Genomic DNA, 23,530 nt, shown 5'->3' with positions numbered 1-23,530 from the left:
TTTTGCACCTCTGTTGAAATATTGAAAAAAAATAAGATTTTTTTTTAAAATGCCCAATTTCTGCCTTGCTCAATACCACTGAGGCCCCCAAAGATGTGCTGCACGTACAAAAACCTCTTTTTCAAAATGACCCAGGCTCAGAGATTTCTTGGCAGCTCGTTTGCTGACCAGCTCTTTCTCTCTGCACTTCTCCAAAATTTCCCTTCCTTTGCAGCCTGGCCCCCTCCCCAGCTCCTGCTGGCTGCTGCAGGAGCCACTGTGGGAGGTAATGAAGTGACATATGTCACGACATGCTGGAGCTGCATCACAACAAACAGCAGCAGCGGCACAGTTTGATTTTGGTTGTGCTAACTGCAGTGAAATTGATGGCAGCGTTAGGAGCTGATTGTTTCATTATGCCAGATTAGCTGAGGGAGGTAATTACAGCCCTGCCACGAAAATGCCTTTCATGTTTTCATTTCAATTTTGCAGTTTCTAATATGCAGATTACAGCATTATCATAATTCCATATTGTCACATGTACAATTACATGGCAGAACGTTTGCTTCCCAGGATAATGGAGCTAATTTCTAATAAATGATTTCACCAAGGATCTTAACTCATTCAGCTCTTGGGTAAATAGTGGTGGCAATAACAATATGCACATTTTTCAAGTGATTCATGCAGATGTACATTCCTTAACGCCAGGCAGTTCTGTGACAAATGAAATACAATCAATTTTATACTAATATTTGCAGCAGTAATTTTGTGCTTTAAGATTTGCCCAGACAACATCCAATCTGTAACAACATAAAGGCAGCTAAAATGAAATAGATTGTTTATATCCACATTTCTTTTTGCACACAGATATATGTACATCTATATTTATACAGCCCAGATGGCTCCCCACACCAAAAAGGACTTACATTATCTTTTTTAACAGTGTCCAAATTTAATGCTCTCTTAACCCTGCAAGAGAAAAACAAGGACAGGTTTTATGGTCACGTAGACACAAAGATTTCTGTTAGTAAGGGGGGTAAGCATCTTTACTAATGCTAAAGACAGTTTCCTTTTTTGGTTTCACATTTACTGATGGCATCCAAAGCAAATCCATTCCCTGAATGTTGCTTGTTTAGGAGGATTAAGTGTTTGCCTAAGAAAATCTGATTCTCCATTTTATACCAGAGATAAAATCCAGGCACTGAAGTGAAATCATGCTGAGTATTTATCTTTTCTCCAAGGCTATAAACAACAAACCCCCCCTCCAAAAGCATTTCCATTTCCATACCTTCTGAGCAAGCCTTGGAATTATTTTGCCATTAGTGGAATAATGTTTAAGGCATTTAAGACACAGGTACAGGCAAGGTGAAAAAAGTAGTTTTTCCCATCATTTTAGCTCTTAACATGATTCAGTGCTACCAGGCTATGACTTAACTGGGGAACAGATGCTCTATGCCTTTACAGGTCCCCAAACCATAAGAAACTGTTTGCTTCCCTTCTTCCCTCTCCTGATTCAGGAACATGCCAAGCTCTCTCTGCAAAATCTGCTCCTCTGAACTGGATGCCCAGCTGTTAATGGCAACACTGGAAGAGGAAAGCTGAATATTTATAATACTTTATATGGTACAGCTGTCTGCTAAAGAGCAGTCATCAAAATTTTATTGAATGCAGGCAAAATGCTCCAAGGAAAGAAAGGTCAACATAAATTAAGACTATTTTTCCCAGAGACAACTGAAACTTTTTAAGCACGTTCTTAAATCTTAACAATAGTTTAAAGCATGATGTAAAACGGTGAGAAAAAAAAAATCTTGGTAAGAACCGTCCCCAAGAAACATATATATTATACTGAATTAAACAAGGTTTGGAATATACATCATATTTCAAGAACTTAGTTCAGTTTTCATCTTGGAAAAAGAATGTTTTGCCTTGTAAGGAATTTAGATGACCTCATTCCAAACAAATCCTTTTCAAATTTATGCTGCTATTCCAAAACTGTAAATTAAAGGACTGGGAAAATAGAATGGAAACACATCTTTGATCTGTAACTCAGGCAAGGGGCTTATATGAAAACTGTTTTACAGCTATCTCTATTACAAAAAGGGGAAAAGAAATATCCTATCTTTCAAAAGCCAAGTAAACAGGTAACATTTAAATTAAAAGGGCCTCTGAAATCCTGGCCAAAGGGCAGCCAAAGCTGCAACAGTTTGATGGAATTCTTTACAATGTATTTCTTTTTTAAAGAGAACCCCATACAGCTCAAGGAATCCCGACTCCATTACAGCTTCCAGCCCATGGCAGCAGAGAAATATTCCATTTATGAATGCACCCACACTGCAAGGATGCTCTGGGGGCCAATGCATTTGCATGTTCCACTAAGGCATGTTCTGATGGAAGATTTTATGGCAGGTGTCAAAAGGAGCTGAAAGCCAAAGGAAATCAGGAGCGGGATCCCAGCTGTAGGATGAAATAAATGAGAAACCACATGAAAATCCCACTAAGTTCTAAACACAGAGCATTTCTGAGGGGCAAAGCTGTGCACTGACCAAAGCCACGCTCTTTGAGGTCTGTCAAATGCTGTGTACAGCAACAGAGCAGCACACAGCCCAGATTTCTCTCTGCAGAGAAAGAGAGCTGAACTAACCCCCTGAACCATGGGGCCTCATTCCAAGCCCTTCAACGTTGAAAAGAGCTGGAATGTTCTATTGGAAAATAGGATTTTAGCTTTAGGAGATCAACCTTGCCTTGTGCCACCCAACAGCCTGGCTTGCTTGGGGGTTTGTTTTTACTGATTGTCTTTTCAATGCCATAATGGGGGAAGTTAAATCAAAACAATTTCAAATTTGTGCTCCAGCTCTACACACAGACCCCTGAAAGCAAATTCATCCCAGCTCCTCACATGAAAACCCCGTTGGCTGAACTGTCCTCTCTCAGATCTTCCAGAAGAAGAATGTGGGGGGGAAAAAACAATACATGCAGACAGAATTCCTCAAGTATTTTAGGAAATGGCACAAAGAGCACCACTTTTAGTTTGGTTTATTATTTTTTTTAATATATAGTTCACTTTGCCTGTGCTGCAGAACCAAATGTCAGAGTGGAACAAGAAAAGGAGACAGAAAGATGGGGCACTTGTGGTGAGAGGATTCAACCTGAGTTTCCTACCCCTGAATTAGCCTGACAAGGTTTAATTTATTTTGTTAAGCATGCAGAGTATGATGGCACATGTTTACAGCCAGCTGTACAACCTGCAGTGATTATTTTGTGCCTAATATTTATCAGGTTAAAGAATTTTCTTTATTGATCTCCAGAAGCTCACGATCAGCAGAGACACACAAGAGCAGCACCAGAGTTACATGACTTGATTAATTACTTACTGCTTGATAAATTGCAAAATATAGGAGAAAAATGGGCAGGATTTATTCCCCTTGGAGACAAAATGAAGAGATACAGCCTGATGGAAAGTGGGCATGGGGGCCCTGATCTCCACAGGCCTGCAATTCCTTCCCACCTCTCTGCACCTGAGTGTGTGTGAATCTATAATTTAGTCACTGCTGTAATTGTAGTAAATCCTGTTGAATCACTTTATAAATATTAAATCAGTCAGTGATTAAGTGCTGCTAAACTCTTTTGCACCTGTATCTTTTGTATCCCTATCCTTGTCCCTGTGACCCTTTTGCATCCCTGGTCTCTGTGTAAATCATTCTAAATTTATTCTAATCCCATTTTCCTGTGTATGCTCCATCTGTGTAGGGAGCAGTAGAGTGAACCTTGCCATCAAACTCTGTTTAAGCCACACTTTCACAAATTCATACCAAAACATGCTTTTTTTTGGCCAATCCCTTTAGTGGTGGCCAAGGGAGGGGTCAGAGGATGGACCAGGCTTTGTCCAGAAGTGGGACAAGATGCAATGGGCAGAAAATGAGGTTCCACCTGGATGTGAGGAAGAACTTTTTTCCTGTGCAGTGACTGAGCACTGGAACATGTAGGAGGATAGAACATAAGTGAATAAAGGTAGTATAGAATGTAATCTTACCCCCTAAAGAGTTGCAGCTGAGGCAATTATTAAGGATTAGGAGCAGGCCTGATTTTAACAGGCCACACCTGTAGCTAATAAGAAGAAGAGTGTTATAAAAGAGTGGCTTGGTTGGTTGAGGGGAACTGCAGTCAGTTGGTTGCTGTGAGGATAAGGAAGAGTCAGTGCCCAGAGGAGCTGCCTACAAGAAACATCAAGGAGGTATGAAACTCTGGCAACATGGAACCTTTGAAATGTAATGTAACAGAACCTTTGCAATATAATAACAGGAACAGATTGTTCTAGGAGGATGAGGAGTCTCCCTCACTAGAGATATTCCAGTCCTGCCTGGATGCCAGCCTGTGCTATGGGCAAGGCATGACCCACTGTGGGTCCTTTCCAAGCTGAACCATCTTGTGCTCCTTCTTCTTGCCCCTCTCCCACAGAGCCCCACGGGTGTTACCCACGCTATGTAGAGACATAGAATCAGAATAACTGGGACTGGAAGGGATCTCTGGAGCTCATCCAGTCCAAAGCCCTTGCCAAGGCGGGGTCACCCGGAGCAGGTGACACAAGCTTTGACTGTCTCCAGAGATGGAGACTCCAAGGCCTCTCTGGGCAGCTGCTCCAGAGCGCTGCCACCCTCAGTGCACAGCAGTTGTTCCTGATGTTGAGGTGGAACTCGGTGTGTTTTAGTTTACGGCCATTACTCCTCGCTGGGTAGCTGTGAGCAGAGCCGCCCCCGACCCCTCAGAAATGCAGAACGCAGAGAGGATCCCCACAGCGCTGCCCCAGGAGCCACCGCCGCCAGCCCTTCCCGGTCTGTTTCCATCGGGGAACAAATCCCGCCCCTCGCCAGCCGCTCCAGGAGCCACCACTGCCGGCCTTTCCCGGTCTGTTTCCATCGGGAAACAAATCCCGCCCCTCGCCAGCCGCTCCTCCCTCCCGGGCCCGCTCTGAGGGCGCTTCTCCCCTCACGGAACGCGCTCGGCCCGCCGGGAGGAGCGCTCCCCTCACGGAGCCCGCGGGAACCGACCCGCTGCCGTGAGGGGACGGGGGGAGAGGAGAGAGCACGGAGAGAGGGAAGAGAGAAGAGGAAAGGGAGAGGGAGAGCAGCGCTGCCCCGTTCCCCAGACACCTACGACATCCCGGAGCCGTTCCCGCCGCCTCCCCTTCACAGCTCCCGCCGTGTGCCCGCCAAACGCCGCCGGCTGGAAACGGCGCCGAGGGCAGGGCGGGCCGGGGCGGGGCCGAGGAGCCCGGCAGGGCTGAGGGGCCGAGACCGAGAGCGGTGTGCCTGTGGGCTCGTCGGGTCCCGCTGTGCGCGGTAGGAGCCGGGCCGGGGATGTTCGGGCGGCGGGTTCGGGGCGGCCGAGCGCACCTCAGGAGTCCCTCCGGGATCGCTAAGCGGGGCTGAGGGAGTGAGGGAGGGCTGGTTCCCCTCAGGGCTAGGGGAAGGGAATTGTAATTTTTTTTTTTTTTTTTTACGGTGGGTGTCAAATGTAGCCCTTGAAGCCCCCTGTGCCCGGGAGGGAGGTGATGAGATCCGTGCGGGAAAAGTTTCCTCGTTTCATTTGGACGGGGCCGGAGCAGGACGGAGCTTCCCTGTGCCAGTGAGGGTTCTGTGTGCGTGAGCTGGTGAGTGAAGGTCGGGGTTGCCACGGAGGGTCTGACTTTGCCCAACAGGAGGAATTCCTTCCCAGTAAGGGTGATTGGACATGGGAAGGGGCTGCCCAGGGAGGGCTGGAGTCCCCATCCTTGCAGGTGTCCAAGGAAGAATGGGACATGGCACACAGTGTTCTGGGCAGAGAATGCTGCACTGGTTTGGGTTGGAAGGGCTTAAAACTCATCCAGTTCCACCCATGGGCAGGGACTCCTTCCACTATCCCAGGCTGCTGAAACACCCATCCAGCCTGGCCTTGCAGGGATCCTTCCAGGGATCCAGGGGCAGCCACAGCTTCCAGGGCCTCCCCACCCTCGCAGGGAGGAATTTCTTCCCAATCTCTAATCCAAACCTACTCTCTCCCTGTTTGGAAGCCTGGGCTGGATTGCTCCCCTCTGTCTACTTTTCTGAAGTGTCATTTACCCAGTACAAATGTCCCAGCCTAAGCCATGGTGCTGCTGGCAGCGCTGTCACTGAGCCATTGCTCACTGCATTTCCCAGCCATGGATCGGCAGCACTTCCTGGCCACATAAGAAACATCTCAGTAATGGGAAGTCCAAGGACTGCAAACAAGAGCTCACATTTTCTAAAAACTGGTTACTGGCAAATTAACATTTCTTCTTCTTCTCCTCCTTGCCTTTCCCCCCCAGTTCCATTCTGTGTGTGTAGCACTGGTGCTTCATTATAGTGACACCCGTGTGCAGGAGCCAGGCTGTGCCAGGGGGTCCCTGTGGGCTCCTTCTGGTGCCTGTGTAATATTAAAGTGTCAGGGAGTTACAAACTGGGTACTTCATCCTTGATAAGCAATTATTATCTGCCTTTCCCAAGTGGAAAAGATCTGTATAACTCAACAAGGTGCCAGTGATTGAGGCCTCCTGAGTAAAAATCCAATGAGTCCTGAAGGGGACCCTGAGATGGTGTTGTCTTGTTGCTGAACTTGAGATATTCCATTTATTTTACTGGAATATATTTCCTGAAGCCAACATTGGGTAAAATAATACAAGAAGCTGTTAAAGCAACAGCACAACAGGATTTAGTGTCCCTGTGTGATGGCCTCCTAAAAACCTTAATCACCCCTGGTGGAAGCAGAAAGCTGCTGTCAGAGTTTGCTGACCATTGCTGAGCAAACAGCATTGAGTTGTTTTAATAATTGACAAAAAAATATAGTTTTGGGTTTTTTTCCTTTCATTTATAACTGTATGGGCCTTGGATATAAAAGGCCTGTGTTGCTCCAAGTTTTATGCACATTTATTTCTATTATTTATATTTAGGTAACTAAGAAATAGAATTCTATGCTTAACCTGACATCTTTTTGAGATTGAGTTCCAATTTTGACCAGTTTTATTATTATCCATATGTTTTGTTGAGTTATGAGAGTTAAAAGAGAAAACATGGATGGCAGAGCCTTGTTTCACAGATAACATGAAAATGTGTTTTTATGCTCTCAAAAATCAAGACTACATAATATTTATATAATACTTGTAATAGTAAATGCCTGCAACTGTGTAAAATACAGTGGAATGAAACTTTTTACTGCCAATGAAGAATAAACTGTGGAAAATAAGTAGAGCTCAAACTCTTTCTGCTTGTGTCTCTCATGGTGCTTACCTACAAGTGCAGATAAAAATTCCCATCCCAGATTTAGAGAAAAGAAAGGATAGGACCTGGCTGTGTGGGTAACTGGGGCTGGTCTGTGTCTCAGAGGACAAACAGAGGCATTTTTAAGACAATGACAAATTCTAACTGGAATTTCATCCTTCACAGGATGGCCAGCACTCCTGGGAATCACAAAGCCACACGCTCAGAAAATTCCCAAGGGAAGAAGTCCCAGCATGCAGAAGAAGCCATCTTTTACATGAACTGCAGAGCAGCTTATCTGACTGTCTTAAAAAGCAGCTTGGAAAATATTAAATCAAAAGAGCAGCTCAGTTTAGGTAATGATTGAATCTTTTCCCCTCTAGCTCTTCCATGGGATGACTGCAATGGGGATAAACTCAGTAACTTGTTTAAGGAATTGGGAGTAGTTTTGGATGCCTGCTGGAAGTGGGAATTCCAGACCACAGGCATTTTATTGTAGATTTTTAATTACAGGTTTTATTTGTAAATCACCAGTAGGAAAGGTCTCAGCTCAGTTTGGAGTGGGCCTCTGTCCTGGCACAGAAAACCACCATAATTGGTGTTCCATAAGAATTCTTACTCCTTATCTCAACTCCTCAGTTACTGGATTACTTTCATAGACTGGAATCTAAAATTCTCATTTCTTGTCCAGACTATATTTGTGTGTAAGTGGTGGTGCCAGAAATACAACAGAAAAAACAAATCTCTGACTGCTTCAGCTGCACTAAATAAGGCTGTTGGGAGGAAATGAAAGCTGTGGGGCTTTGTTTTAAAAACTTCAGGAATTTCAAAGGGAAGTGAGAAAAATAATAATCTAATAATGTGCAGACTTAAAAATAATATATTCTTGATATTGAGACACTGGATATAGGTCAAATTTTGCACTTGAGACTGTCTTTGAGTTCATGAATATTTTGATTAAGATCATAACCAAAACTGTCCTTCAGACCCACTTTTCTCTTGGAGTGATTTGGCTTAAAAAAAAATCTGAACATGGAAAGTGACTCAAGGATGTTTGGAGAAAACTCCTTTGCTAACAGCTGGGATATCTATTTAATATTGTGTTTTATTGTTCAGTACTTCAGCAGGCTGGAAGAAATCCTTCTCAGAAGACCATTAACAGATACTGGACTTCACAAACATCTTCACTGAATTTTGATGATTTTTGTGCTATTTTAAAAAAGGAAAAGCCAGCTACAAAAAATGAACTGCTCGAAGCATTTGGGAAAATAGACACAGATAAGGCTGGGTATATTGCACATGATGAACTTTGTAAAATTCTTACAACAGTAAGTATCACCAGAAACCTAATTATCCATCCTTAATTAGTAGAGATTTTGGAAATTAGATGGTCCTGGGAGCTGGGATTCCCCATTTTATTGAAGATTTTCATGGTGGGTTTCCAGAAGACACCACAGAATTCCATAAACTGATACAGTTGATCTCTTTGATATTTAGTAGCATTGTAAAGACAAAGTTTTTAATGATTTTGACCTCTTTTTTCATGATTCAAATCAAAATCTGTTGAAATCTATTGCAAGGTCAGATTCTCTGAAAGAAAATGAAAAGGCTTTTCCTTTGTTTATGGGATTTGTGCTGTGGGTGAATGGGATTGTTGATTAGGAACCCAAACTGAGCTGTTTTTTCCTTGCAGAGAGGTGATAAAATGACCTGGGAGGAAGTGACCAGCATTACTAAACAAGCTGATTTTAACTGCAATGGCAAACTGGACTACAACAAGGTATGGCCAGGAGTGACATTTGTTCTTGTGGAATTGGCAATATGAGCATTAGTGATGCCCTCACCCCAGGATTCTGAGTTTTGGACTGAATAAACAGCCCACAAAGATTGGTACATGAATATGGTGTCATAGGAGGAAAGCTGGTAGGAATCCTGTGTTAAAAATCAGTCTTCCAGTATGTATAAAGGAAGAGTTGAAAGTCACACTTAATTTTTGTTCAATATTTGGACCTCCTTGTTGAATCATGGCTGCATTTTACTGTGATACCTGAGTGGTTGTTCTGATAATGAAAATTAAAATCACGTTGGGCTTGAAGAGGAAATGCATCCATCTGCTGATCTGTGCTTTCCTTGCTAATGCTACATTTTACTCCTGAAAACCTTTTGAGAGCTGTAACTTGGTGGGTGCACTATTGCTGTTTTCCCTGCAGTTCTGTGAGCTGTACCTGAGCACCAGGGAGCAGTGCTGCAGAGCTGCAAGGGCCAGGCTGGAGATGCACCCTCGGCTGAGGCAGCAGCACCTTGGGAACCAACCTGAAGCTGTCCCTGAAGGGATCACTCTGCCAGTGTCAAAGGCATCCCCCGGGCTCTCCAGGAAAACTGATCACAAACTGCCTAAAGGTTATTTATATTTCTGATACTTTGTTTTCTTTCTGTTGGACATGAAGCTCTGGCTGAGTGAGCAGTTGAGGTTTTGTTTAATTTTTCTCAGATGAATGAAGATTTTCTTGATGGATAGAATTTCTACTGTGGCAATCACATCAGTGTGTCAGTAAAATACATTCAAATGGCTGCATCTGTGAAACTCACAAATCCCTGAGGGTGGATTCTGTTGATTTTCATGTGACGCAGTCCAGAGGGAAGAGAGAAGATGAATGCTCAGGTGTTACAATATAGGCAAATCATTCATTTCCTTCCTAGACAGGGATGAAACCCTAAGCATTTCTCAGGAAGCTGTGTGCTTGTTTCAATTATTGAGGCTGCTTTTCAAGCACAGTTAATAAGTTGTGGACAGTTTAATGTCCTTGAAGTACTTCAGAACCTTCCCAAACTGGGGAAGCTCCACAGGGAGCAGACTGCAGGGACACCAAGTATGACATTTTGGGATGCAGTTTGTGCTGCTTCAAATCCAAGAGCTGCAAAAATGCCACAAGTGATGAAGGGAAGTTCTCTGATGGAGTTCTTGTCATCCAGTTTTCTTTGTGCTTCTAAATGCAAGGTTTAAGATTAATAGCACTAGGAGAGGGTTGGAATGATGTAACTGTAATTAAAGATCTCTGTTTATAGGTGACAGCAGAGCTCCTTCAAGACCTTCATCAGCTCAAAGCAGCAAAGCTTCCAGCTCCACCACTGTCACTGTGGGTGCCAGCAGCAGCAGCAGGAACACAGAGCTGATTATTGAGCCTGACACAATGAAGGTATCACACTGAAATGATGGTGTTTTCCTCTAGGCACCTGTGTTACTGCATTTGAAAGAAGCTAAAAATCAGAGAAAAATGGTGTCTTATGTTTTATTAACAGTTTGTCAAGGGCAGCTATAAACTACTGAGAGCTTTCTTGATATGTATTATTATTAACATTTTTATATACTGTTGGTTTTGCTGACAACAAGTTATTGGAAATAATTTTTCAGGTGTGAAGGTTTAATAGAACAAAATGTGGTTTTTATAAATGAAACCACTGTTGGAGAAAACAGTTAATGACTTCTTGAGAAATTTAAAATTTAATAATTTATTAGGTTGGTGAGAACTTTAAATGCTTAAGTAGTCTGAAAGATTGTGTATCATAAACCTTTGCATGAAAGGTAATTGGAAATAAATAACAAATCTGTGAGCATATTTAGTTTCTTGGGCATTGCTTGGTAAATAGATGCTATAACCTGAAAATATTGGTTTTTAGTTAGACTAATATGTTCTATCAGTATTTTCTTTTAAATAAATCACTCATTCACTACCAATTCCTAGGAGAGAGAGACAACAAAGTCACTTTGCTAAGTCAATATTTGTAGACTGTTAATATTGATCTTTTTCCCTTTGTTTTCCCTTTCTTGACTGAACCTTTACTAGTTTTCTTTCAACAGAAAATAATAGCTGCAGAAATAGAAAACATTAACTGGGAACTGCTGGGATCCATTAAAAATGAGCACCTGGAGACTCCTGTACAAAAGGGAAAAATGGCTCTGACCACACAGTGTAACTGCTGCTGCAAAACTGAACTGATTGTCCTCAGGAGCTGCATTTTTGTTCCAAATAACAACTCTGCATTTGTTCTTGAACTCTGAGGTCCTTTAGATCTTCCCCATTGCTGTACAGTGACATTTGCTCTATATTAAAATTTCCAAACATCATCTCCCGGGGGTTCTGTGCAGTCTGTTTAGGTAGCTGGACCTCCATGCAATTTAACCTGCAATCTCACCTTGTTCAAACATGATGTGGGGTGTATAAAGCCAGCACACACTTCCCCAAGATTGGATTCTTTTTGTCTTTCTACAAGCCAGTAAAAACTGACTAAAAAATTATTGATTAGTATTGCTTGGCATCATCCAAAACCTGAAATCAATTAAGAAACATGGAAAGGTTTATTTCCTATTAATTAAATATTTCCAATTAATAAAAATTTAATTATGGCTTAATTATATTAATATTAAAATACAATATTATATACAGCCCATATATTATAAATTAAATATTTCCTATTAATAAACTATCAATTTTTTAAAACTTCATTTTGCACAATGCAAGCTCTGCCTGAATCAATGAATAAATACCCAGGCTTTTATTTGTGGTGTGAATCAGAATCCACCACCCAAAAATTCTTTTTATTCGTCTTATAGCCAAGAATTTTATTTTATATTTTTGCTGTTCACCTGTCTTTTTGTACAAGTAAGAAAATATTGCCCTCAGGAGCAGCACCAACTTTACATTTCTGACAGAGGAAAAGTCAGAACGTGATGAAATGCCTAAAACTAAGAACCCTTAGAAAATTCCTCTCAATCACTGCTTTTTTTTTAGGAATTTTGCATCAATGTGTGGATATTTTCAATATTAACTTAAATGTCAGTGGCAGTGGCCAGCAGCAGGTACTGCCTAACGTTTCTAACACAAACATTTCCCACTTCAGCTGTTATTCAACAACTCCTGTTCTGCTCTGAGGTGAGGGGGGGAAAAATCCAGTCAGAAAATCCTCTTTTGGTTTCCCAGTTTTACCTGTTTGGAATTTGATCATTTAGGACTTCCAGCACCACCCTCTGCTCTCTGCCAGAGTCACAGGGTTTCATTTCCCAGAAGGAGAGGATAAGGAGAAGGGTTTTGTCCAACAGGTATCAAGCTTGGAGCAAACAACCAGTTATTCCAGATGTGTCAATTTGGAAGAAAAAAATCCATTTTTAAGATTTCCTTTGGGATGAAGTTGGGAGTCATGAGGTGTTGGAATAACTCCAGTTTAGGAATAGCAGTGGAAATGATCCAAGAGGCTGAACTCCATGTTGGAATTCTGTCACTGATTTATGTTAATCCCAGCTCCCATTCTCCACTTTTTGACTGACACAACCCCAGCTGTTGCCCCATATTCAACCCTCACCATTAAATCCCAGGAATATTTTGTCTCTGACCACTTTTTCCCTAATTATTTTTTATGCTTGGTCCTCTTTTTCCTTGTCCTGTCACTACAAATCTGGTTTTATGGATAAAGATGATTATAAAATTATTAGATGGATTTGTTAATTAGGTTTATTCTGCTCCATTGAAGCTGGCCAGGGGCTGATTGCTGGCTCCATGCTCCAGAAATAGCTGCACTTCAAGATTATCCCTAAAAACTTCTCCAGCAGGTTGTGCCCACAATGAAAAGAGTATTGGAGATTATAGGAGGGGAGGGACTTGGCCATCCCACTTCATTTTTCATTCATCTTTGTCTTTTCCACAGCCAATTGACTTTGGAAGTCTTTCAGAACTTCTTGAGCAAAACTTGATTTAAAAAAAAAAAATTCCAAACTTCCAAAGAGCAGCAGAAAGGGAGTTGCAAATTGTATAATATTTGTATTTAAATTGCTCCATGTGTCAGCTGTTTGCAAATATAATTAGCAGAATCTTTGTGGCAATTCCAATTTAATTTTCAGCTATAGCAGCATTGGGGTAATCTCTGTGCTTTTCAGGCATTTTCACAAGTGAAGCAATGTTTACTTTGCAAAATTGGGCTACAAAAAGGACTATTTTGGATTTTTTAAAAAATAAAAGTATATTGATGCTGTACCTCATTGTGTGCTTTATGCAGGGTTTATTCAATAATCAAATTAATTAACATTTCAGAGGAAGCACTTGTATCCTCATCCAAAATGAGGAAAACCCTTGATATTTGCTTGGTTTCCAGGAATGGCAACGTGCACAATCCAGAGGCTGCTTCTACCTCGAGGAAAATGGGGAAATCATCAGTCACAAGTACAGGCTGCACTTAGCCCAGAGATCTGCACTTTCCATCACCATCAAACCTTTCAGTATTCCCCAGGCACAAGGTCAGTGGGTTTGTATTTCATTTCCTTCTTAAAAAGAGCTGCTGCCTTGGAGATTTACCATGGGCCTTCATCTGGTTGCTACACTGGAATTCTTTTTTCCCCCCAAGTAGAATATTCCCTTTTTAATCCCATAAAACAGGAGCCTTTAAACCCCCAAATTGTTTTAAAGTCACCTGGGCTGGATTTTGTTAAACTAATTTGTGTGGTGTGTAACCATTCCTTGATATTGTTCACCCTTGATGATAGAACTATTTTATCAATAATTCTTAATGATAAAATAAAGAATTATCTGTAAGACAAGGCTTGGAACAATTTATCTGCTTGGCCTAAACAGGAAGAAAATCCCAACAGCATAGAATAGATTTTTTTTTCCCATTTTTCATCACAGGGATCAATAAATACCATGGGAATATCTATTTTGAGATGCAGAGAAAGCCTATTTTGTAGCGTTATTTTGTAGCGTTATTTTGTAGCGTTATTTTGTAGCGTTATTTTGTGGCGTTATTTTGTGGCGTTATTTTGTGGCGTTATTTTGTGGCGTTATTTTGTGGCGTTATTTTGTGGCGTTATTTTGTGGCGTTATTTTGTGGCGTTATTTTGTGGCGTTATTTTGTGGCGTTATTTTGTGGCGTTATTTTGTGGCGTTATTTTGTGGCGTTATTTTGTGGCGTTATTTTGTGGCGTTATTTTGTGGCGTTATTTTGTGGCGTTATTTTGTGGCGTTATTTTGTGGCGTTATTTTGTGGCGTTATTTTGTGGCGTTATTTTGTGGCGTTATTTTGTGGCGTTATTTTGTAGCGTTATTTTGTAGCGTTATTTTGTAGCGTTATTTATTATTATTCATTTTTTGGGATATTCTGCTTTTTAGGAAAATCTTGTCACTGGCTGTCAGTGGATACAGCTTTGTTTATTCTGAAGGAAAATGAAACCCAAGAGAATTTACAGCTTGTGAGCTTTACTGAACTCCAGAACAAAGAGGTTGGAGAGTTTTGGTGTATTCCTATTTTAATTGTTATTTTTTAGGGTGTGTGTTAATGCTGGAGGTGTGAATTCCATGGGTATGGAAGGAATTCCAGCTGTACCCAGAATTGCTGAGTTGCTGGGTATATTTTACAGCTACTCTGTAAAAACTCAGTTGTATTTCTGCACCTTCAAACACAACATTTCCGAGGCAAAATTTGTTTAAATTGAATTTCATTTTCTTTCTCCTTGCCATTTGAACTTCATAGTGTACATAATATTCTTTTCCTGTGGCAGAAATAAGAGAGCATGAATTTATTTTCCCCTTGTTCCTCATCTCTGTGTTTTTCTAACTTTTATTCTAAGAGATTCACTATTTTTTAATCTTTAAAGTGGCATCACACAGCCAATTTTTTTTTTTAAACACAACCCAGCATTCCCAGGGTTTTCAAGTAATGAATTTTGTATGAATATCACTGGCACCAAGGAAAGGCATCATTTGACAAGTTCTTACAAACTCTTCTGTCTTCCTTTAAGAGCAGGTGTTTGGCTGGAGAGGGGAGCTTGGATCTGGGGTTTACTGGCTGCTCCCTTTCACAACTGGCTGCAGGCTGAGGAAGGCAAAAACCCAAATTACTGGAGAAGCCAAACTGGTTTGGAGGGATGAAGATGGAGAGCTGGCTCTCACCAAAGAATTCCGGTGAGTTTTATTCCCAACCATGGGAACAAAAATCTCCTTTCCAGCTAAAATGTGGCTTTTTCAATCTGGGTTTTCCTGAAGCACTTTTTGTACAGAATAACCTCAAACAGGCTGGACAGTTCTGGGCAGTGCTTTGAGACAGTAAAAGGAAGTGGAAGCCTTTGGAAATAGTTTGGCCTTTTTCACCCCTCAGAGCTGCTTTGTTGGCTATATTTGAAACGATTGATTTGGATGGGAATGGCCTCCTGAGCCTGGAGGAGTACAACTTCTTTGAGCTGAGGACAAGTGGGGAGAAGTGTGACCAGGAGGCCTGGGCTGTGTGCAAGGGTAAGCTCATTTCTGTGCTACAGCTAATTAAGGCTCTCAATTAACTTCCAAGCTGGGTAGGACTGGCTGTTCTGTACCTATTCCAAGAACATGTGTGGATATTTTTCTCTTCCTCCTTTCTTTTTCTTTTTTTCCAGTCTCCTGTCTTTGCTTTGCTTCATTCTGCTGTGTGTGCCACTGACCTTCTGCTGAGAAAGTTCTTCCCCTTCCTAATTGTTTTGTAGCTGCCAAAACCTACAGGGTTTGTAATCCTGGATCATATGGGGAAGGAAACTGTCACAGGTATTTGTTTAATCCATCTCCTTTATGCAGATTGGGCTGTGCTGCTTTTTTATCTCACAAAGTGTGGAGAGGGACATTTAATCAGTGTGGATCTGATGCTACAAACTGGCATCCAGAGTTTTTGTGGGTTGCCAGTGTCTCCTTTTATAATTCCTTTGGAGGCTGTGGCACATTGGCCAAAATATTTTAAATCTGCCAAGCCCTATTAATGATTTCTTCCCAAAACGCTCTGAGGTATCAGAATTTTTCCTAACTGATGGAAAACTCGTACAAAAGTACATTTCTAGGACTGAATTTCTCCTCTGTTTGATGCCTGGATGTGCTTTCCCACCCTTGATGGCTTTGGCAGGGTGATACAAGTAGGAGGGTGGAAATGTGTGAATAAATAAGAGGGGAAGGAGGAGAAGCTGGGCAATGTTTCACCAGGCCATCAATCAGAGGAAGGCTTCACACAATATCATCAATCTTGACACCAAAGTTCAAGCCATTTCTTACAGCATCTGTACCCTTGGATGGATTTATGAAATTGGTAATCCCTTTTTAATAATATATAGTAAAGATTTAGCATTGTTATGAAGATGAGAAAACCATTTTTAAAAGTCCCTGACATGAGGACATTTCAATTATGTGTTTGCTGACATTAGAGTGGTGGATCTATGATATTCTCTCCAGAGAGGGGGGTGAGGATTACTGGAATTTTATTGCTTTTTAGGAACTAAGTAAATCATTTCTGTATCAAGGACCTGAAGCATTTCAAGGTGCTGGCTCCAGCTGGCTTTCATTTCCCATTCCTAAAATAGCCCATGCTGCAAAGCTCAACCACAAACTTTCAGGAAAAAAAAAATCAATATGAATTCTTTTTGTTTTGAAATCCCCCTTTTTGGGGGGGCATTATCCCAAATCCACAGGGCAGCTCTGCAAACAGCACATGCCTGCTCAAGGACATTCTTTCCCAAATAATCTTGGAGATCTGAGGCTCCAAGTTGGCTCCATCTTTTCAACCTTGTTAACAGGAGGGGGGATTCTGCCTTTGGAAGGATGAAGGTGTTTGCAGACAGAACAGATTTTTAAGGGCTGTTTTTATTCCTTTGAAACAGAAAATTTTGAGATGAAGAAGAATGAGCTAACAAGACAAGGATTTCTGGATTTGAATCTCATGGAAGCCAATGACCAGGATGGGGATCCCTGGGACCTTTGGGTCACTTTGCTGTCCCTGGGCTACAACAGAGCCTTAGAAATGACAGAGGTAGGAGAGGCACAAAAGAGCAAAAATCCCTGCACATTTCACTGCTGCAATCTCTGTGCCTGCCACAAACTGACTGCAGGAGGGAGGGACCCACTGCCACCATCCAGGGCTGTCACTGTCCTGATTCTGAGAGTAGCATTTGGATCTTTGAAACAAAGAAATCTTCTTTTGCTGTAGAGAAAGCCAGGATGTGATGAAGTTACAGAGGAAGGAATTTTGGATTGTAGCTGTTGAAAGAGTCCATGCTCTCTGTTGATGGGAGTGAGAAGAAGATAAGGGTGGTAAACTGACCTGTCAGCAAATTTAGAAAAAACAGGACTTTTTCCCCATTAAAAAGTCAATTTTGTGGCCCAAACCGCAGTAGAAGTGGACAAAGATAAATTTTTCCCACATGATTCAGCATTCCTAGTTTCCAGACATAACTATTTCTGTTATTGTTGCCTTTCACAGCAGTGTCTGAGGAGGTTCAACACGCAATTTTAATGCTTCATTAAAATTTTAGGGTTTGGGTCACACATTGTTTACTTTGCAGGACCAGGAATTATTTCTCTGATGGTTCTGTGCACTTACAGATTAAAAAAATTATTTATTTGTTTTTATATTCTGAAATGCATATTACATATTTCTGATGTCAATAATTCTTTCTAAAGAAAGAGGAGCTCTTATAAGAAGAGAAAAAATTATGAAAAATTAAAGCATTCAATATACAGATAATTAAATAATTTAATTCCCAGGAAAAACAGAGTTTTAGGATCACAATCTGATAATATTATTTAACTTTGTTAAACAGGTCAACATAGTCAGTATATAAAATATCTCAAGACCTAAAAATAGTCAGTATGAGAGTATACAACTGATACAACAGTATCAGTTGTCTTTCAGTGAAAATTTTGGGCTGGTGCTGAGGGATTTAAGGATGGGCTCCTTTTCCTCTGACTTGTGGTTGGCAGAGCCCGTGCAAGGCTGTTTTTCTGCATTTCAGCCACAAGAGAGAGCCCTCCTCCAAAAAAGAGCATTTTGGTGAGGTTCTTCTCCAGTTAGGAATTTCAGGAAGGTGTTTTGTGCCTTGTTCCACCTGTGGGTTCTGGCTCCAGCCTTTGCTTTCCAAAGGACAGCTCAGCTCTCAAATGCTTCAGTAATTAATCTAAAAATCTCCAGCTGTTAACTCGTGTCTCTCACTTAACTCCTTAATTCCTTGATTTCAGATCATTTCAGATTGATGTTTTGGGAGCACTGAGAGAACTTGAGAAATCCTGGTGGATTCCAACAGCCTTTAGAAGGGAATTGAGGTGCTGGGAGTGAGTCTAAGAAAATACAAACCCCAGGAATAAAATCCAAGATATTCTCAGAGTGCTCAATGCAAGATTGCAGAGGTGTTAAATCCCTGTGGAGTGGCACAAACAGCAGCAGTGTGCCAGGTTTATTTCAGACACTGGAATACATTCAGCTTTCATCTCAATTCCTGGACATTTTGCTGTCCAAGGAAGGGTTTGCTGTGTTGAACTAAGTCAGGTGTACTGGGAATGGCATGAAAAAGGCCACTTGTCTTGGGCTTTCATTTGGTGTAAAAGATTGCCACAGCTCACAGTTTATAATATTTAATCTTCAGGGAAATATGTATCAGGGAAATATGTATACCTGGGTCATCCTAGCTCAAATATGAAAATATTTAGGAGCTGTGGGTGAAAATCAGCTGGAGTGATGCTAAAACTCATCTTGTCCACTGCAGGCCTGCCCCTTTGTCATTGACATCTGTGCAGAGAGGTGCAAACCCAGAATTAAAGCCATTTCCCTGGAGGGAGGGGGCTCCCAGCTCAGCAGGGCTCTCTGCAGCTCTGTGGTTAACAAAGGAGAGGCCCAAGTGCTGGATGGCTCTGAGAACATCTTCATCCACACCTGCAGATCAGGCAGCAGGATCACCTCTGTGATTGAAAACAAGGTACCTTGTGGTCATGTCTGCTACTGCTCCTCCTCCTTCCTTGGCTCATATCTGAGAATTGCTGTTCCTGAAATCAGGGTTTGATGTCTGTTTCATTAAAAAACTCTGCCTGATGTCTCCTTGTGGCTTCAGGAGAGCCTGGGTCAGTGCTCCTGGAAGGGGCAGATTGTTATAATGAGGCAAGCACTTCTAACTGCCATATAGAAACTGAGTCTTTTTTGTGTTCACATCCCAGTTTTTCAATATTTTGGCACAGTATCATCATCATATGAGGAAACAAACACTAACAGCAGGAAATGCAATTAGAGCAAGAGCAGAGTTCACAGCATTTTCACTGCTGAATATTTTCAGTGTCCATAAGAAAGTCAAAGAGCAGTGACTTTTGGGAGTGTGTTATGGACGAGTTCTCACCTGATTATTCCTCCAGGCTTGCTTTATTAGTAATTCAAGCTGAAAGTTGCAAATCCAAGTAGAAGTGGTTGGTGAGATTTTAAACTTTTTTCCATAGATCACAGGGAATGTTCCCAGTTTCCTTTATACCAGGAACTGTGAGTAAATAAACACAGCACAGGAAGATGTTAAACTTCAGATGCTTTAAATCTTAAAGGATCACAGCAAGAAGTGTATTTTTAAATGCCCAGACATTTCATGGGGGTGGCTTGGAGGGACTAATATTAGGACTGGATGCTGAGGCTCCTGGAACTCTGGATTTGGCTTTGCACTTCGCCCTTTAGGGTGGATATTCCAGAGTTATTTTTGTGGTTGGGGATATGTCAGGGAAGGAGATCAGGGCTGCACTGAGACAACTTGATGCTCTCTGCCCACTCTGTTTATACCACTTGGGTTTGGTTTGTGGATCTCACCAAGCTGGCTGGGGAAGCTCCACGGGGGGATCTGGACAGGCTGGGAAAATACAACAAGGCCAGGTTGTAACTTCAGAAGTCCTTGTGTTGTTTCAGAGGCTCTTAAATTGCTTTTGACCATGGCTGTGGTGCTAAAGGACATTTGAAATTGTTACTCCTCAAGGAGTGTCTGTTACTCTTCAGAGTATCCATTAAGCTTTGCTATCCCTAAAACAGCAAGGTCACAGGAAGTCCGAGGAGTGTGCGGTTGTTGCCCAGAGAACAGACACTTAATCAGGAAAGTCTTAATGGTTCCTTCATGTTTTTTCACCTGCAGTCTGAAAATAAAGTGATAATTCATGTCAACAATGAGCAGAGTAAGAACTGCCTGAACAATAGGGGACTGACAGTTTTTGCTGTGGAAGTGGCTCCAAAATCCATGATGGTAAGGCTTTAGAGAAAACCAGCTGACATCTATATATTTTCTTTTTGTTGGGCTTTTATCGTCATAATGAGCATGTGGACAGTGGCATCTTCTGACCAGAACAGATCAGATGCACTTTTTGATATTTCAAAGCTGGTCATGTATTTAATGTATCCCTGTTTTGCTGTGCACATTCCTATAAAAATCAATAATCCACTTTTTCATACATGGGCCTGTTTCACTTGTCCATTCCATGCATGCACCATTCACTAATATTTTTAATACTCTTTTCCTAAGGCTGTATTTTTTTTTCACTTAGCAGTTTTTAATCCCACATATTGATGCTTGTGAGAAAAGACCAAGCTGCAATAATCAGAAAGACAAATCAATGTATTGCAGTCCTTGTGCAGACTGTGATTTGCTGGTGGTTAACTTGTGTTAAACTTGATTTTAGGGTCATGTTAACCATGAGCCAATTTGATATTGCTGAGCCCTGCTGCAGAGCTGGGCAGGCTTCAGTGACAATTCCAAATGAGGGTCCTGAGGGATGGAATGTGAATCCATTACAAATGCAGATGATGTTTTTCTTCATTCATTTATGAATAACCCCCTGGTTTTCTTTTTCTGAAAGTACACTTGCTTTGTTTAAAAGCAGAGGCATCCAAGCTATTTTATATTTCCCAGCTTTCCAGGGTGGATTCATTCAAGCCTGTAGTAAACAGAGGAGTCCCATGACACAAGCAAGGCTGGGGCCTGCTTAAATTGCTGCTGACACTTTGGATGTCCACTGCCTCATCCTGTAAGATGGTTTTAAATTTGAATTTAGGCTTCATTCAGTATAAACTGTAGGCTCAATCCTTACGGATATTTTCCTGTCAAGTTCAAGAGTAATTTTTTAATATCTGTCAGTGTAGATGATGAATATCCATCATTCAGTGACACAAGTACTGAACATTTTGCTTCCACAGCATATTGGGTAAGAGTTTTCCAGTAAAGAGAATTCTCTTTCACCTCTGCTTTCTCTCCTGCCAGGTCTCTCAGCACGTGATGGCCCTGAATGAGCAGGAAGAGTGGATTTACAGCTGTGTGCACTCCCTTGTGTGTTAAACCTCCCAGTGCCAGGCCTGGGAGCAGCCACACTCAACCAGGATTAGCTTTGGGCAGCTTTTAGACAATTTATAGTCCTGTCCTTCTCAAAAAGCTGGCATACACTTATATTTCTTGATGATTTTGGCATGGAAACACTGAGGCACAATAAAAATTAGTGCTGTTCAGTAATCCAGCTGCCAGTTGTAATATAATTGTGATTTATAAAGGATTGTTTCCCTAAATATGCTCTTCTTTTCCATACCATGGATTGTAATTCCATCACAGGCTGGAACTGCTTCACTGAGGAGGAGAAAAACTGTGTTGAATGGGTTCCTAATTAAACATTCCTGTGGTTTTGATGTGAGAAGTATAAAGGGATGAGGCTCATTGTATTTTGTCACTTGATGAAGGATTTGTTTGTTTCCCATTTTTTTTTGGTCATTTGCTGATAACCCTTATCTTACCCTTGTTCTGTAATTTCTGCCTGGTTTTATACTCTTTTATATAAAATAAAGTCTGCCTTTCCATATGCAATAAGGAAATAACATCATTTGACAAAAATGAAGGTTTGTCTTGGGCTCTTGACTGTTAACAGCAATTAATTATTCCCAGGGCAGCTGAAATAAGAAGACTGAAGTGCACCAAGTTTGGGCTGCAACAGCAATGAAAGCCATCTTTGAGGTACTAAAAACATTCAGCTTATTATATTTTCCTGGTTCCTCTAAATATCTGTTAATGTGGAAAAAAAAGATGACCCTGGCCTCTGGATGCTTAAGTGTTTGAGTTTAAAATAGCCATTAAATGTGTGTGACCTCATGTGTGAGGGCAGCAAGTAGTGTTGCAAAGTTATTTTTATCTGCCCCAAGTCCTGCTCTCTGCTGTTACTCTGCTGTAATCTTACACTGGGCAAGTAAATGTCAGTGACAAAATGAGAGCTGGGCTCTGATGTACACAGATTCACACCAGGATTCCTGGTGAGCTCTGAGTTTTCCATGGTTTTTCCTTAGCAAATACCACAGATATCATTTCCATTTTCAGAACTGTCTTAAAGAAGTTGAGGCCCCAAAAGTACTTTGTGATTTTTAGCTCTGGCTGAGCTCTGCAAATGCAGCCTCAGGCAAAATGTGGGTAAAGCAGAAATTCCCAGCTCCTTGTCTAGAAAGGAGTTGGGAAATGATGAGACACTGGAACAGACACCACAAAGTGAGCAGTCCATTATTTACATTTCCTTTGTTTGCAAAATCAGCCTTTTTAGATGTGGCAGGAATTCATATGCAACTCTCTCTGCATTTTAGGAAAGGAATGGTTAAAGCTGAAAGAAGGGCTTAGCTGAGAAATCACTGCACGTGGAAAGAGTTGGGTTTGCTGCAGGTAAAAAACATGGCACAGCACTGCACAGGGAACCTCATTTGTTTTCTGATCTTCCTGCTGCCAGGAAGGGGTTCATTATCCCATTTTTAAAGTGAGGACTTAGGCAAAGTCTCATGGCCACAACCAAGATCTCTAATCTCACCTCCTCCTTTCCTGCCCTGGAGGAGGTGAGATTAGAGATCTTGGTTGTATCTGCAGAGTCTTTTTTTCAGTTTGCTCCAAATCCAGGTACCACCAAGACAGAAAAAACCCAGCTTCTCTTTTTAAGGTTGAACACAGGTACCAGCTTATTTTCTTTGAGGGGAGACATTTAGGAGAAAAAAAATCTCTGTAACAGTAATTTCAATTTCTGAATGTTACCTTTCTTTTGAGAACTAGAGCTATAACAAAATTGAGCTTCTTCAAGGCTTTGTAATGCTGACCTTCCCCTACCTTTGCTTCTGGAGCTCTGGTGTGGGGCTCCTGCTTCTGTGGGGTGCTCACTTGAGCCAGGGCCTGTCTGTGAGGCCACAGGGACAGGCAGGGTCTGGCACAGCTGGGATCACCTGGGGGCTCACCTGGAGCAAAGGAGGCTCAGGAGGGACCTTGTGGTTCTGCACAGCTCCTGACAGGAGGGGACAGCCAGGGAGGTCGGGCTCTGCTCCCAGGGACAGGATGAGGAAAAAGGGCTTCAGGTTGTGCCAGGGAAGGTTTGGGTTGGATCTCAGGGAAAAGTTCCTGATGGAAAGTGATCCTGGCACAGCTGCCCAGGGCAGTGGTGGAGTCCCCATCCCTGGAGGGATTTAAAATCCATGTGGATGTGGTACTTGGGGACATGGCTTAAAGTGGTGGCCTT

General features: G+C 41.8%; 2 protein-coding genes across 3 annotated transcripts in view; one reads left to right on the top strand and one right to left on the bottom strand.

Moving 5' to 3' along the window:
- ITGB3BP (integrin subunit beta 3 binding protein) overlaps positions 1-5,197 on the bottom strand; it is a 20,774-nt gene extending 15,577 nt beyond the window's left edge. For both annotated transcript variants that reach the window (XM_066555335.1, XM_066555336.1), the window contains exons 1-2: positions 5,131-5,197; positions 906-948 (exon numbers count right to left, since the gene is read on the bottom strand). In XM_066555335.1, the coding sequence (XP_066411432.1) occupies positions 906-948; positions 5,131-5,135 (48 nt within the window). In that variant the 5' untranslated portion in view covers positions 5,136-5,197. The remainder of the gene's footprint in view (positions 1-905; positions 949-5,130) is intronic.
- On the top strand, positions 4,949-21,889 carry EFCAB7 (EF-hand calcium binding domain 7). The gene is made up of 15 exons (XM_066555329.1): positions 4,949-5,315; positions 5,495-5,626; positions 7,416-7,585; positions 8,346-8,557; positions 8,923-9,009; positions 9,440-9,629; positions 10,296-10,426; positions 13,374-13,515; positions 14,384-14,493; positions 15,018-15,175; positions 15,369-15,502; positions 16,882-17,030; positions 18,760-18,969; positions 20,149-20,256; positions 21,268-21,889. Exons 3-15 carry the CDS (start codon positions 7,417-7,419, stop codon positions 21,340-21,342), a joined length of 1,875 nt encoding a protein of 624 aa, XP_066411426.1. The 5' UTR covers positions 4,949-5,315; positions 5,495-5,626; position 7,416; the 3' UTR covers positions 21,343-21,889.
- The last annotated feature ends 1,641 nt before the right edge of the window (positions 21,890-23,530 follow it).

This window comes from Molothrus aeneus, chromosome 9 (assembly GCF_037042795.1).
Source record: "Molothrus aeneus isolate 106 chromosome 9, BPBGC_Maene_1.0, whole genome shotgun sequence".
Lineage (NCBI taxonomy): Eukaryota > Metazoa > Chordata > Aves > Passeriformes > Icteridae > Molothrus > Molothrus aeneus.
This window is presented reverse-complemented; position numbering and strand designations above follow the sequence as displayed.